Source organism: Carlito syrichta, unplaced genomic scaffold (assembly GCF_000164805.1).
Source record: "Carlito syrichta isolate Samal-C Ts95f unplaced genomic scaffold, Tarsius_syrichta-2.0.1 Scaffold126203, whole genome shotgun sequence".
In the NCBI taxonomy this organism is placed as follows: Eukaryota; Metazoa; Chordata; class Mammalia; order Primates; family Tarsiidae; genus Carlito; species Carlito syrichta.
This window is the reverse complement of record NW_007070299.1, coordinates 15,410-31,038: the sequence shown is the minus strand read 5'-3', so window position 1 is coordinate 31,038 and position 15,629 is coordinate 15,410. Positions and strand designations below refer to the sequence as shown.

The following is a 15,629-nucleotide window of genomic DNA, read 5'->3' as shown; positions in this document are numbered from 1 at the left end:
CTATATTTAATAATGAAAAGCATATACACTATGCCTACATCTTTAGACAGCAGTTATAAAACAATTGGGTGTATGCTCTCTGGACAGCATCCAGTGGGTATAGAACCCTCCCCCTACCAGTAAGTAAGTAAATAAATAAATAAAAAACAAGCCAGGCATGGTGGTACACACCTGTAGTCCCAGGTAGTAAGGAAGCAGAGACAGGAGGATCCCTTGAGCTCAAGTGTAACCTGGGCAACATAGCAAGACCCCATCTCAAAATAAATAAAAACAATGACAATATCCATAGCAGCTTAAACCAGTAATCAGTTTTATTTTTTTCTCATGTAATAGGAAGTCTAGAAGTACCAAATCCAGGGCTAGTGCAGACTCAAGCCAGAGGAGAGGCCAAGGGACATTGTGACTTTAGTGCAGTATCCTTCTTAAACTGTGGCTTTCATCCTCATGGTCACAAGATGGAACTTTTAGCACTACGTACTGGATCTCCTTGCAAAGTGAGAAGTAGGGACTAAAGCAAAGAACAAAACATGTAGGGAAGATTTGAAGTTAATGACCCCTTGCTAGGAGCTTTCTCAGAAGCCCACAGAGTTACATCTGCTTATTTGTCAATGGCCAGGGTTATGGGACGTGAACGGTACTAGTTGCAAAAAAAACCCATGACAGATTTTACAAAATAGCACATCTGACTAATCTGACACAACCTGGACTCTCTTAATATTGGAAGAAGGTGAAAGCAGATACTGGAAAAGCAACTAGAAGTATCTGCCACTCCTGGCTGGAGAGTAGACTGTAAATACACCGAAAGATCCCACTGACGAAGACATGCTCTGATCACTATGCATCTGAACAGATACCAGTAACAAGACAGGTACTAAGAAATACCCACATGTTACAGGGTCTGTAACACAGTGCTTATATGCCATTGGTCAAGTAGCTTATCCAAAAGAAAATAAGACGTGAAGCTATAGTAAAAATACTATATACAAATTTTCGTGATGATGCTTAAGAGCTACTTAGAGGAACATAACCTTTAAAAATAAAGACTAAAGAGTAACGAGCCAGGGTTGGTATTCAGGGTGAAAGACCAAGTGTAATCCCATATTCACTGGAAAATTCCACTGGAGTGTCCCTCCCAGTGAGAATATTCATATGCATGAGTGAGGAGACTGGCTGAAATCATTTCCAAATAGGGTGAGAGCTGATTATATTTTTAAAGTTCTGAAGTATCTTCTAGCGTGTGTGTTCATAAGATTTATAAAAATTGAGGGGTTACTATAGGCATTAACTGAGGAATACTGGATTATTCTCAACCTCAGCAATACTGACATTTGGGGGTACATAATTCCTTTTTGTGTGTGGGGGGTCACATGCATTGTAGGATACTTAGCAGCATTCCTGATGTCTTCCTGCTACATGCCAGGAGCACCTCCCCTCAGTTCTAACAACCACATGTCTCCAGACATTGCTTAAATGACCCCTGGACACCAAAATCACCCCTAGTTGAGAACCACTGCTGTAGAACAAAGGTAGGCCAAGTTTTTCTGAAAAGGGCCAGACAGCAAGTATTTCAAGGTTATTGGCCACCTATGGTCTCTGTCAGATATTCTTCCTCTTTTAAAATGTAACAACTATTGTTAGCTGGCCAGCTAACAGACAGCTAGCCATACTTTGCTGACCCATTAATGACTTTCCACATTTTTTTACTTTATTGATTTCTTTCCTCAGTGGGGTTTCTCTCATGAGGACTAGACTGTGAGACCAAGAAAGGCTTCCCCAGTTACTGCATTCATAGAGATTCTCCCTAGTGCTTATTAGTCATGTGCCCAGGAGGCGAGAGGCAAGCTGAAGTCATTTTGATTCTAAATGCCAAACTGAGGTTTCTCTCCCTAAGTTCTCATTTGTTAAGCGCTGAATGTATCTCCATGGTACAGGTGTACATTTTCTACCCCAGTGTTGAGCTCTCACAAATCTCCTAAGGGATGACGAACACCTCATCTTCCCAGTGTTTACAGGAACTGGATTTCTCCTAAGTTATATGAATTCTCCTGTGCCCAGGAAGGTGAAAGCTCATGAGGGCTTCCTGCCTTCTTATACTCATGAGGTTTGTTTGTAGTCTGAGTGCTTATGTTCTCTTAAAACAGGCATGCTCACTGGAGTCTTTTCCACACTGATGACACAAAGAGCTTCTCTCCCCGGTGTGTTTTCACATGACTTCTGAGGGAAGAATGATCGCTGAAAGCTTTCCCACAGACAAGGCATTCATAGGGCTTCTCCCCAGTGTGGATCCTCCTGTGCACATTCAGGTTAGAGCCTATGCTGAAGGCTTTCCCACAGTGATCACACTCGTATGGTTTCTCGCCTGTGTGACTTCGCATGTGTGTCTTTAGCGTTGACTGGTTTCTGAAGGCTTTCCCACACTGCCTACATTCAACACGTTTCTTTACAAGATGAATGCTCATATGCCTCCTTCGGGATAAATAATCACCAAAGACTTTCCCACAGGCAGCACATTCATAGCGTCTCTCTTGAGTGTGTATTTTCCTGTGTGCAGTTAGGTTTGAGCTTGCACTGAAGGCCTTCCCACAGAGATCGCACCCGTAAGGTTTTTCTCCAGTGTGTGAGTTCATGTGTGTCTTAAGGATGGACTGGTTTCTGAAGGTTTTCCCACACTGTCGACATTCAACGGGTTTCTTAACAATATGGATTCTCATGTGTTTCCTCCGTGACACAAGATCACCAAAGGATTTCCCACATTCTTTACATTCATAGGTTTTCTCTACCATGTGGTTCTTCTTGTGCAAATTGAAGTTAGACTTCCATCGAAAGGCTTTGCCACACTGCGTGCATTCATAGGGTTTCTCCCCAGTATGATTCCTGACATGCTCTTTAAGATGGGAGGGGTGCTGGAAAGCTTTCCCACAGTCATGACACTCGTAGGGCCTCTCTCCAGTGTGCGTTCTCTTGTGTGCAATGAGGTGGCAACTCCTGCCATAGGCCTTCCCGCACTGATCACACTTGTAAGGCCTCTCGCCAGTGTGAACTCTCATGTGTATCTTCAGGGCAGAGAGGGTCCGGAATGCGTTTCCACACTGGCTGCAGTCAAAGGGCTTCTCTTTGAGGTGAGTTCTTGCATGACTCCTAAGGGCTGATGGGTCATTAAAGGCTTTTCCGCAGTCAGTGCATTCGTAGGGTTTCTCCCCAGTGTGTATCCTCCTGTGCCGTGTGAGGGAAGCACTTGTAGTAAAGGCTTTTTGGCACTGATGACATTCGTGCATTTTTCTTCCGTCATACATGCTCACGTGTTGAGTTAGATGCGGCCTATTCTTAAAAGCTACCCCATAGTCACGGCGGTGATAGGGCCTCTTGCCAGCATGCCTTCCCATTGGCTGAGTGAGGTGAGCACCCATGCTGAAGACTTCAAACAAGTGAGCATATTCAGTGGACTTCTCTCCAAGACGAGTTCTATCCTGTTGGTTAAGAGATGAGTGCTGACTAAGGGATTTCCCAAATTTATGGAATTCCAAAGAATCACCCCCACTTACGTTGCTATCAATAGAAGCATATCATTATGACTAGAGATGTCATAATTTGCAGGGTCAATATATTGCACTTGTCCCCCTCGGGCTCCATCAAAGAGAGCAGGGAAATGCTAGACCATAAGGCTGCAGGTGCTACTTTTATAAAGCTCTTTGTGTACACTTTGTTCACTGTTTAAAACTGAATTGAGCCCCATCAATCCGAGACATAGTTAATGAAAGTATTTACGCATCAGAACTCTAAGTAAAAAGCCTCAGGCTAGGTTTAGGGATTTCTCCAACTTGGTGATATTCAGGAGTGTCTCTTAAACCCTGCTTCCTCCTGGGGAATGCCACTTACCTGGTTCTTGAGCTGCTCTTCTAACTTAGGCTGCCCTAGTCTCCTCAAATATGGAAGATCCAGATTACCTCCAAAGAAATCTTACCATTGTCACACCATTGGGAGTTTCCTTTCCAAAAATATCTTCCATAAGAAGTGACCACTTGGTTTTAGATGGAGTCTCCCAATCTGAAATGCAATGGAAAAGTAATAACTTGCTGGGAAAGGAAAATGGTGATGACAGTAATAAAAACAGGTGGATTTCTTTGTAGGTACTAACCCTATGAGAGAAAGTGATGAGAAAGACAAGAACACACACTGGAGCAAAAACTACTGTTAAAAATCTGACTGTGTGAGATATTTGGCAATGATGGGTATAAATGCAAGTCAATTCAGATGGACACTGATAAAGACAGAAACAGTATGATCAGAAATGTCAGGTATGAAAGAATGGGTCAGAGAGCCCACATGGAGATGTCAAATTCAAAGACAAAGGAGCAAGGAGGCCAAAGGATTTGTGAGAATGAAGAGGGTCATTTCCCAATTTCTCTGATGACATTTCCTAACTCACCTCTCTCCACCCCAATCCCTGAACAGTCACAGCCCCACTGTTCGCCTGGGGCTCACTCACCTGGATAAGTGCTTTGGTGAGTGCCTCTCTCCTCTGTCCTTGACTCCTCCTCTTGCTCCAAGTGTGAGATGAGGCTGGGTTTGCCAACCTGATACCCTATAGCCATGGGAAAGACACATGTTGAGGGAGGACCATGCAGAGGACAGTTCCTTCCATTAGCCTGGAGTCAACATTTTGGTCTTAAGTGTTCTGAAGGGGGACAAGTCTGACTTAGGAGCAGCAAAATGATGGTGCCAAACTTCTAAGGAACACAGTAAAAGTCTTTCACAGAAAACAAAACCTGATACCCACGTGTAGGGTGGCGGCTGCCCCACCAGGTGGCTTAAGGGTGTATGTCCACTGCTTGAAAACTGAAGGCCAGGGGGTGAGCCAAGCCCATGATGCTCAGTCAAGGAGCAGGTGTCCCTGAGAACCCACAACACCCAGAGTGTATGTGGAAACATATCAAGAAAAACAGTGTCTTCACATATAGCAGACAAAGAACCAGAAACTTAGCTTCAAAGCTGCTTAGAGATGGCTGACGGGGCAGATTTCTAGAGATGTCCTGCCGTTGCCCCGCGGTGCCCTGTATGTAGGTTCTAATAAACTCATCTGCTTGCCAAGCTGGATTTGTCTGAGTCATTCTTTGGTCTCTCGGCTCCTTCCCGGATACAGCTCCAGGTTTTTCTTATAGCAACACAAAAGAATGTGGATTTCTCATCTGGGAAGCTTGTGCCCAAGCTCAGACACACACTGGAGAACCAAGGCCCATGCAACGAACGGGTCTCAATACCCAAGGCTGGCACCGTGAGGGCTGGCACCAGGACTGCTTGTTTGCAGATGTGTTCTGAGCCCCAGCTTAGTTCCTGAGTCACAGAAAATACTTAAACAGCAGCATCTGATTCATGAATGGAGAAGCGATGCCAGTCTTACCCAGTGAGGTAAGGTTGCTGTAGTTCTCCAGCATCACATCTTTGTAGAGTTTTCTCTGAGAAGAATCCAGCAGAGGCCACTCCTTCTCAGTAAAGTCCACAGCAACATCCTGGAAAGTCACTGACTCCTGAAATACCAAACACGTTTGGGGTCAGTGAGGAACCAGCTTATTGGTATTCACAAAAAGATGGCTGAGGCTGAAGACCAGGAATGAGATCCAACGCAGGATTTTCAGATGGTGTGCTGGAGGTCTCAACATTTTCTCTAGACATCAGTCATCAGACATCTTCTCTCCCCTTGTCTTGTCTCATCACTTCAAATGCAACTCTGACAAGGCACCATATCTCTCCACTTCTAAACTGGTTTGAGAGCTTTTAGATTTCCCCGTCTCTGGGGTTGAGGATGGACCTGAGCACTTTGCAAGCATAAGAAAAACATGTGCTACATAAATAATTTCCTCTAACTACTCTGACATCATGACAGCCTCCCAATATTCCTTGGCTTTCTTGGGCCCTGATCAGACATTCATCAGTCAAAATGAAGACCCCAAAGACTTCCAGCATGCACTTAGGGGGACATTCTAGAAAGCACCTCTCCCACCCTCTCAGGCCCTGAGATCTCAGTGTACCTGGGAACCAGCACTGGTTGGTGTGTGAGGCTCCAGACCATTGCAGGAGAACAGGTCCAAATTCTGGGGACAGGAATGGCCTTTTGAAGAAAGAGGAAATTCTGACTCCGGGAGACAGGTGAGGTCCTGAGTGGACAGAGCTGGAGGTAAAAAGAGGGGAATCAAACCCTGCTCCACATTACAACATGTGCAAATAAGGAAACTACTCCACACTGAGTGTTGATACCTCCAAACATATCTCCCTCTCTCACCCCTGCCCACAGACATTTTATTAAATCAGAAGAGCCCTGATCCGCTCAAAGGTAGAAAAGAAATGACATATAATCCCAATGTATGAGTGCAGAAATGCCAGTTATGAGAGGCAGAGTTATTGCTTTGCTCAAATTTATCAAAATGATAAATGGGATAATGCGAGGCCACTTGTGCTCTCTCCACACACCAACTATACAGACACTCTCCTTCTCCCAGACCCACTAGGACCCTTAGACAGTCACCTCATAGTTCCCAGGGCTCTCTTCCCACCCCTTTTCAGCTCACCCATCCTCTCCTGGCGGCCCTCTATGGCTGCACATACCCTTTACCTTGGTGACATGGCAGGGGCCACTTACACTTGATTTCTTAGGCCAGGCCCTGACCCAAGAACTTACCAAGTGTGGAAGACAGACGAAGAGTTGCCATCCTGTAAGAAAGACAGTCAACTCGCCTGAACAACAGGGTACTGGGAGAACCAGGTGGCCACTCTCTTCCTCTCACGAGACTCTCCAAGCTGGCATCTGTGGTGAAGGAGAGAATACCAGGCGTAGTCAAAGGCTACCTCTCTCCTGCTCACCGAGGAAAACTCTGAAATTCTTTTGCTATTTCCTCTTTTGAGTAGCCAAGTTTTTCTGTCTGCTCCTGGACCTTTAATCTTACTCAGGTAAAACCACCCGGCAATGTGGTGGTGGGAGGGAACCCGACCTGCCTTAAGTTGGATTCAGATTCATGATTCAGATTTGCTCTTCCCAAGTGATTTTCCACCAAGCACAACTGTTAGACTCTCTCTGTTCTTCCCTTCCTTCACCTTCCAGGACTGCCATCATTTAGGATGGCAACATCTATGAGGATGGTCCACCCAGGACCACGAGTTCTGATCTCAGTGCCTTCTGTGCCCACATTCCATGCCACTATATACATCCTTGGGCCACAGTCTAGACCTTGTTATCACTAGAATCAGCCTCATTCCCAGACAATGATTAGGAAATCTGCTCTCTGGACAAAACCTCCTACATAGCCTTCTTCTCACATGAATACTCCCACTTTAGAGATTGCAGACCACCTGTCCTCCTGCCATCTTGTTCCCTAACAGCCAGCTCCTCCTCTTACTGTCTCACCCACCCAGCTGCAATTCACCACAATCCATCACTTGAACAGTTTATTTGTCCAAACACCTTCATCTCTCTGCTTATTATAGCTCCTAAAGAACCAAATACCTGCCTCCTCCCTGGAGGTACCTGGGAAGACAAGTCTTCATACAACCAGGCATATCAGCAGAGTAGAAACTCAGTGACTAACTCCTAAGGGGCATCTACACTCAAGAAAAGTGGACTACTACAGCACAGCAATTCAATTTTCCAGTCTCCCATAGACCATGTAAAATCTCACCAGCTTTTTTCAATCAAAAACTCTCTAAGCCTTACCTTTGCTGTCAGTAAATAATCTTGCATGTACTTCACATTAATCACAATGAAAGCCAGGCTCAGTGACTCAGCCTGTAATCACAGCACTTTGGGAGGCCGAGGTGAGTGGATTGCCTGAGCCGCTGGGTTCGAGACCAGCCTGGGCAATTTGGTGAGACCTTTTCTCTACAATAGATAAAAAATTAGCCGGGTGTAGTAGCATGCGCCTGTAGTTCCAGCTACTTGGAAGGCTAAGGCAGAAGGATCACTGGAGCCCAGCAGGTGGATGCTGGGGTGGCTGTGAGCGTGCCACTGCGCTCCAGCCTGGGCAATGGAGTGAGACTCCAACTCAAAAGATAAATAAATAAAAATAAAACTCACAATGAAAAAACATCTCAGCAAAGAACTGGAAAATGAAGATTAAAAAACAATGATGGCATATATCAAATACCTAAGAATAAATCAAGTAAAAGTTGTATGAGAAACTATAAAACACTGCTGAAAGAAATTAAAGAGATAAATACATGGGAACTATTTCATTTTCCTGGACTACAAGATTCAATATCAAGATATTCACTCTCTCCAAATTCATTTGTAAATACAACACAGTCCCTATCAAAATCCCAGCAGGCTTTTTTTCTTGAAATGAACAAGTCAAACATAAAGTGCACATAATAATGCAAAAGACCTAGAAGAATCAGCACAATATTAAGAATGAAAAACAGACTTGGAAGACTCATACTACTAATTTTATCACAGTAATGAGAGTTACTGGAATAAGTACAGACAAATAGTCAATGGAACAGAATAGAGCTAGAAATAAACCCACATGTGCAAATGACTTCCAATAAGGGCACAAACCAATTCAACAGGGAAAGGAGTCTTTCTGTAATAATAAATGGCACTGAAAGAACACAATGGAAAAAAGAAACACTGAGCTCTGTTCTCATGGCACACAAAAACCAATTTGAAATTTAAAAACTTTTGAGGTAAATAAAATTCAGAAAATTATTTCCACAACCGACCTTTAGTTATATAACATTTTAAAGTAGACACAAAGAGAAAGCAATAACATTTCAACTCATCAAATGACACTATGAAAATGAACGGTGAGCCACAGACTGGAAAAAACTATGTGCAATGCATATACCTGACAAAGAATTCATATTCAGAATACATTAAAACTCCTAAAAAACAGAAGGGGGAAAAAAAAACCCCAAAAGGGCAAAGGATCATACCCAATGGGGCTCAACATGATAGCATGAGAGAAGTGCAAATTAAAACTGTTACAGCATTTCAATCCACGAGAGTGGCCAAAATAAAAGACAGTACTAAATGCTGCTGAGGCTAGGGCACACTGGCAACTCTCATATCCTGATGGCGAGACTGGGAAAACAATTTGGGAGTTTTGAGTTTGAGACTGCAGCGAGCCGTGATTGTGCCACTGCACTCTAGCCAGGGCGACAGAATGAGACCCTGACTCAAAAAGAAAAAACAAAACAAAACAAAAACTACGAAACCAAGAACACAATATCACACATAATTAAATATGATAACTATTAAATCAATGTCTGTTCTGGGGTTTGTTCTCTACCCTTCCAACCAATCACACTCTTACCTTTTTTTTTTAAAAGGAAAAGACAAAGGAAATTGGAAGTGGTGTTCCTGCCCTCCCTGCACCCACGTGCCTGGGCGTCCCCTTGTTTCCCTTTTCCACTTACCCTGATATGTCTCTACAGCCGCCTTACCACGGAGCTGTAGACAAACGTAGAGGGAGAAGCAAAGTCTGTGGAACATAGTCTTTGTAAGGGATTGAACATGGCTTTTGGGTGCACTGAGGGACTATCGATACTTCTGGCTTTATGAGGGCTCTTAAATATTGCCTGAAAAACCAAAGGGCTGTGAGTAAGGGAGCTATGTGGAAGGTGGGACTCTGAAGTGTATTTTGGAAATTAATCACTCACCCTCTTCCAAAGGACAGAATTTATAAAAAATAAGGAAGCTGTGGCCCAATCATGGCTCGCTGCAGTCTCAAACTCAAACTCCGCTCTCTCCCAGCCTCTGGTGCTGCTCCTCTCTGCCTTCTGTCCTCCATTCCATGGCTTGAAACTTCTGCCTGATGTGGTTCCTCCTCCTTTCCCATGGTCAAGCCCTCTTCAAGGGAGTAATAGATAAGAGGACTGGTCGGCCTGATCACCCCGCCTGACTGTGGCGTGTGTGTGTGTGTACACACACACACAGGGTGGATGGAGAAGAGGTGTTGATTGAAACACACTCCCCCTGTAAAGGGGAAGGGGGAGTGTGACACTTTCCTTCCATGTTCAAGTTAAAATAAATAATGGACCCTGCAGCCCTTAAAATCAATCAATCAATCAATCAACGTAAGTCTACTATCAAAGTGAAAAATGTGTGTGTGGGTGTGTGTGTGTGGGTGTGTGTGTATGTGTATAAAATTGCCATTTTGAGCCAGGAGCAGTGGTGTGCACCTATAATCCAGTAATCAGGAGGCTGAGGCGGGAGAGGCGCTTGAGCCCAGGAGTTCTGGGCTGCAGTTCATCATCATGGCACCTGTGAACAGCCACTGCGCTCCAGTCTGGGCAACATACCAAGAACCCATTTCTCCAAACAAACAAACAAACAAACAAACAGACAAAATTAAACTGGCATTTTGTCTTTCCTGTTCTGGGAACTGTCCATTTCTAATCCATTAACTACTAAGTCACTTATTTTTTTTTCTTATTGATTTTCAGGTATTCATGACATAGCCTGGATGTATTTCTTCTTCTCTACTGAATTTTCTCATAGTTTGTCACCTGTCTTTTAACTTTGTATTTATTTATTTGTATAAAATATCCTGAGCCATGCCTGTAATCCCAACAATTTAGTAGGCCCAGGCAGGAGGATCGCTTGAGCCAAGGAGTTCAAGACTAGCCTGCGCACCATAGCAAAACCTTTTCTCTACAAAAAACACAAAGAATTAGCTGGGCGTGGTGATGCACACCTGTATTCCTACAATCTTGTCAATGTGTCCCCCACTAAGACTTGTGTGTGCTATTGCTACCTCCGTGACCTTTTTCCTCGTTCCACCCCAAACTTACTCAAACCCTAACATAGGCCAACCCCCCGTGCATACATGAATGTGAAATGTCAACACCACAGTATTCTAATATCTTCTGGTATCTAGGACATGTCTCTCATCATCATTTTTCTTCATCAACAATGTTTGGTATTTGTGCCTCTTTTGCTACGGATGAAATTTAGAATCAGCCATACCATTTGTAAAGTTGTAACATACCGTTAATTTTTTTCATGTTTGTGTTTATATGTTATTCTACTAAATAGGTGTATCAATTTATTGAGTTGATCCTATGTTAAAGTACTTTGAATATTTCTCTCATTTTTCACAAGCAGAAAAACTATACTTAGAATAAATCCTTGCAGTTAAATTTTTGTATTTTTTCCCCTTAGAATTAACTGCTAGATATTAATTGAAGCTTTTGGTCAAAATTTATGAACATATTTAAGATTTTTTCAAGTGTTGCTAGACTGTTCTCCAAATACAACTTTATTTGCAGTCCCTTTATGCACACATTTCTCATACTTAGATTTAAAAAATCTTGCTTGCCAAGTTGATGAATTACTATTGTTTTCAAATTAAAAACTAGACTAGGAATCCAAAATACACATTTGGAAAGAAAACACAATTTTATTTATTTATAGCTTATTAATGTGAAATAAGGGGCAGGTTGCTTAAATTCCATGGGCTTTACTTAAGTTAAATCAGCTTTAGCTAAGTTTTGTTAGTTGCCCAACACTAGCCCTACCTATTTCTTAAAAACATGAAGAAAAAAATCTAATTTAAAAATATACATCAACTAGAGATATTAAAAGTACTCTGAAGAACACAGGCCCTGTACTGCTTGTTAAGTGCAATCCCTGTGTTGGGGTTCCCTGAATTCCATAGCAAACCAATCAGATGACCACTATCAGCACCATCAGAGATGTGGAATCAGGCTCAGAAAGGTTAAATAACTTCCCAGAAAGTAACATAGCAAACAGTGGGTGGGAACTGGGCTCCAATTTAGACAGCGTCACACTCTGTCTCCCAGGCTGGCTGGAGTGCAGTGGCACCATCACAGCTCACTTTAGTCTCTAACTCCTGTGCTCAAGCCATCCTTCTGCCTCAGCCTCCCAAACAGCTGGGACTACAGGCACATGATACCACACCTGGCCAATTTGTAATTTTTGGTAAAGACAGGGTCTCACTATGTTGACCAGGCCTTGAACTCCTGGGCTTGAGAGATCCTCCCGCCTTGGTCTCCCAAAGTGCTGGGATTACAGGTGTGAGACACCACACCCAGTCAGGTTCCAATTTATTTAAAAAAAAACACAAAGCCTGAGCTCTTTCTTCCACCTGGAGTGTGGGTTTATCTGACCCACATCTTCTGAGTGAGAACAATTAGGATGAAATAGAGTCAGATCCTAGTACCCTCATCATCCAACTGATGCAAAAGATTCCCAACAAAAATCAGTTCCCTTCCCTTCCTTCCCTCCTTAGGCAGTGCAAGGAAATACAAAACACTCACCATCATTCATGGATATCTAGATAGCAATGTAATTATGTCCCCAACTGAGGTCAGGGACTGCCAGCTTTCAGATATAAAAAGATGCTGCAAGTATCCTGAGGCAGTCCTTGGGACAAATCCCACCTTTCTTCTCAGGTATAAGTGATGCTTATTTACAAAGTCCTTTCCCAGGCAACGTGCCCTTGGGTTCTAAGATCAGATTACTGCTGGGGAGGTGAGACAGAGTGAGAGGTTCAGTCACTGAGGCACAATACCTACACCCTCACTGTCATTCATCCATCAGTGCTCAACCCACAAGCTTCTGTGGGTCACCCCCACCAACTTTCCTTGACCACATCATTACCACTATTACAAATAACAACATGTGCAGTGTTTACTCAGTACAAAACATTGTCCTGATTCTCTACAGGAACACTCCTTGAATCCCCACAACCTCCCCAGAAAGTCAGAAATGTCCAGAGAAAAAAGCACCAAGAGGTTGGATTGCTTGGCCAAGGTCATAGATGGAAGTTGTGAACCCAGGTGACCCAACTCCAAACGGTGTCCCCTTTACTGCAACGGCGAACAGGATCTCAAGTTAAACATCTACAGCCAAGCTGCCAACCTCCCCATGTGGATGGCAGCTCCAGCCTCCCAGGGGCTCAAGTCAGAAGCCTCATAGACACCCTTGTTTCTCCCCTTTCTTTTTCATATTCTGCATCCAAGTTACCAGCAAGCCCTCTTGCCTTTATCTTTAAAACTTAATCCAAACACCTGGCTGATACTCCCCACCTAGACTACCACCGCCATGGCACAAGGTATTACTTCTCTTTTAGAACATTCCAACAGATCCCATCAGGTCTCCTGGTTTATCCTTGACTCCCTTGTAGCTTACATGGCACCCATAACTGTGGGCAGAATGCAGGTAACGTCACGTTTTTGCTCAAGATCTGATGGCATGCCATCTCACTCACACCAAAGGTCACATCCCTGCCACTGCATCCATGACTCTCCACCACTGCTCATGTATCCAAGCCACGCTAGTCTCCTTGGTAGGCCACAGACTCTGCCAGCCATGCTCCCACCTCAGGGATTCTGCACTTGCTGTTCTCTCTGCTTGGAATGATTTTCTCCACATTGTCAGCGTGCCTGGCTCCCTCTCCTCTTTGAGATTTTTATTAAACTTTAAGTGTCTCGATGCGGACCACTGACCACTCTATTTAAAATGCAAACCCCTGCCTCTTTTAGTCCCTATTCCCCACTCTTTTAATTTTGTTCCTCAAAGTACTAACCTCCAATTAATATACTGTGTAAGTTAGGTTAGGCTGTATTTTTACTGCAAAAAAGACAACCCCAGATCTCAATGGCTCAATAAAATGAAAAGGTGATGCTCATGCTACATGTCCAACCTGTGTTGATGTGGTACATCTCCCAGTTGCTCAGGGGCATGCCACTTGTCTCTGAACCAACTGACTCCCTTGGCCATTTTGGACATGGAGACAAGAAGGAAGCCAGATAACTGTGCATTGTGTCTTCTACACTGTGGCCCTGAAGTGCTCGCCTCTGCAGGCTCCAAGGATCCCAGGAAACACAGGCTGGCACACAGAACACCCAGTAAGCAGTACTATCTCTCCCATACACACTATGTTATTTACTTGTTTAGCTTTCTTCTAGTATACCTGACTAGATAATACATAGGGATTTCTGACTTCTCTGATATTTTTATTCACTGTTCCAGAGCTGAATGGCATTCTACATAACAGGAAAATAAATACATAATGAAGAATAGATGGATGATGAGCACATTGATCCCTATCTAGCTTCAGACACAACTGCCCTGGGGCTGGCACCTTGGGAGGATCACAAGAGAGAAAGCCTGTGGAATGTGGGGCCTGGGGTCTTCTCAGAAGGTCCTGTGAAATTAATAGTAACCTGGGCGCTAAGACACAGTCAAATGGCTTAGCCTAACCTCAAGCCCCATCAGCTTCTACTACTCCCCACAGACAGCACATTGTCTGGATGGTTCACCCATAGAGAATGTACCCACATCAATTTCAGATCCGTGGTCCCTTTCAACATTTTGCAATAATGTAAATGAGAGGCTAGAGCAGAGCATCTAGACAATGTCTCACCTGAGTGATTCTATCACTTTTGGAGGTTGTCACTGCAGGATGAGGGTCTCAAAAGAACACGTGGCCCTGGACATAGACTCAGCAGGTAGACTTCAGCACCAAAGTGACGCTGGTTGGATGTGGAGCTGGGGAGTCTAGATCAGTTGTAGGGTCTATGAGCACAGAGATGTTCTGGTCCGTTTCTATACAACATGAAGCAAAACCGAGATCATTAGAATGGCATCATTATGGATAAATTAGTATGCACAGATTAATTTTTCAGAGTTATTGAAGTTGTTTCTCTTTTAATATTAGCATTCATAAAACTACAAAATTGGAATTTCTAAAATGGCAATTACAGTTGCTAAAATAAAAGCAGAAAAAGAAAGAAGAAAAACCCTAAGTGAGTAGCTTTAGATTACAAACAACTACAAAAAAAAAGCACCCTGAAGTTCAAGACCAGCCTGAGCAACATAGTGAGATCTCATCTCTACAAAAATAATAAATAAATGAATTATTTGGGTGTGGTGATATGCACCTGTAGCCCCAGCTACTTAAGGAGGCTGAGGTAGGAGGATCTCTTGCACTTAGAAGGTCAAAGCTACAATGTGTTGTGATCAAGCCACTGTACTCTAGTTTGGGCTACATAATGAGACTGATTTAAAAAAAAAAAAAGTAAAAACTAGTTCTAGAAAATTTCAGAACAGTACAGAAAAAGATAGGCATATAAAGAGAGTTAAGAGCCATGGAGGCCAGAGGGAAAAATGACTGAATCATTTCTAACTAGAGTTCCAGATGAGAGCAAAGGTGCAGAGGTAATTACTGCTAAATACAGTGGCTGAGGATTTTTCATTTCAGGAGGAAAATGTAAACAGATTGAAGAGAGATTAAAAAAAAATCTTTGGCACTGTAACAGTGAACCAGAGAATACCAATGGCAAAAAAGAATATTTTAACAACAGCCAAAGAAAAAAAAGACCATTAAAGCAATAGTTCTCAAACTCTGAGTACACCAAAATCCCTAGGAGGTCTTGTCAAAACACACTGTAAATAACAAAAGAAACTCACATTGCTAGGCCCCATCTCCAGAGTCTCTGATTCAGAAGACTTGGGGCATGGGGTCTAAGAATATGCATTTCTAACAAGCTGCCAGGTGACACTGCTGCTAGTTGGGAAACCACACAGGAAGAGCCACTGCTCTAAAGAAATGGCCATCAGGCTGACAGCTGACTCATCAGCAGCAATGGAAGTCAGAAGACAGTGGAACATCTAC

At 43.4% G+C, this 15,629-nt stretch overlaps 1 protein-coding gene across 1 annotated transcript; it reads right to left on the bottom strand.

The window, feature by feature from the left end:
- Positions 1-286: 286 nt before the first annotated feature.
- ZNF317 (zinc finger protein 317) lies at positions 287-14,411 on the bottom strand. Its single transcript, XM_008048573.2, has 7 exons — positions 14,379-14,411; positions 6,674-6,799; positions 6,027-6,166; positions 5,399-5,525; positions 4,487-4,582; positions 3,962-4,044; positions 287-3,467 (listed from the first exon to the last, which is right to left on the bottom strand). Exons 2-7 carry the CDS (start codon positions 6,702-6,704, stop codon positions 2,148-2,150), a joined length of 1,797 nt encoding a protein of 598 aa, XP_008046764.1. The 5' UTR covers positions 6,705-6,799; positions 14,379-14,411; the 3' UTR covers positions 287-2,147.
- Positions 14,412-15,629: the final 1,218 nt, after the last annotated feature.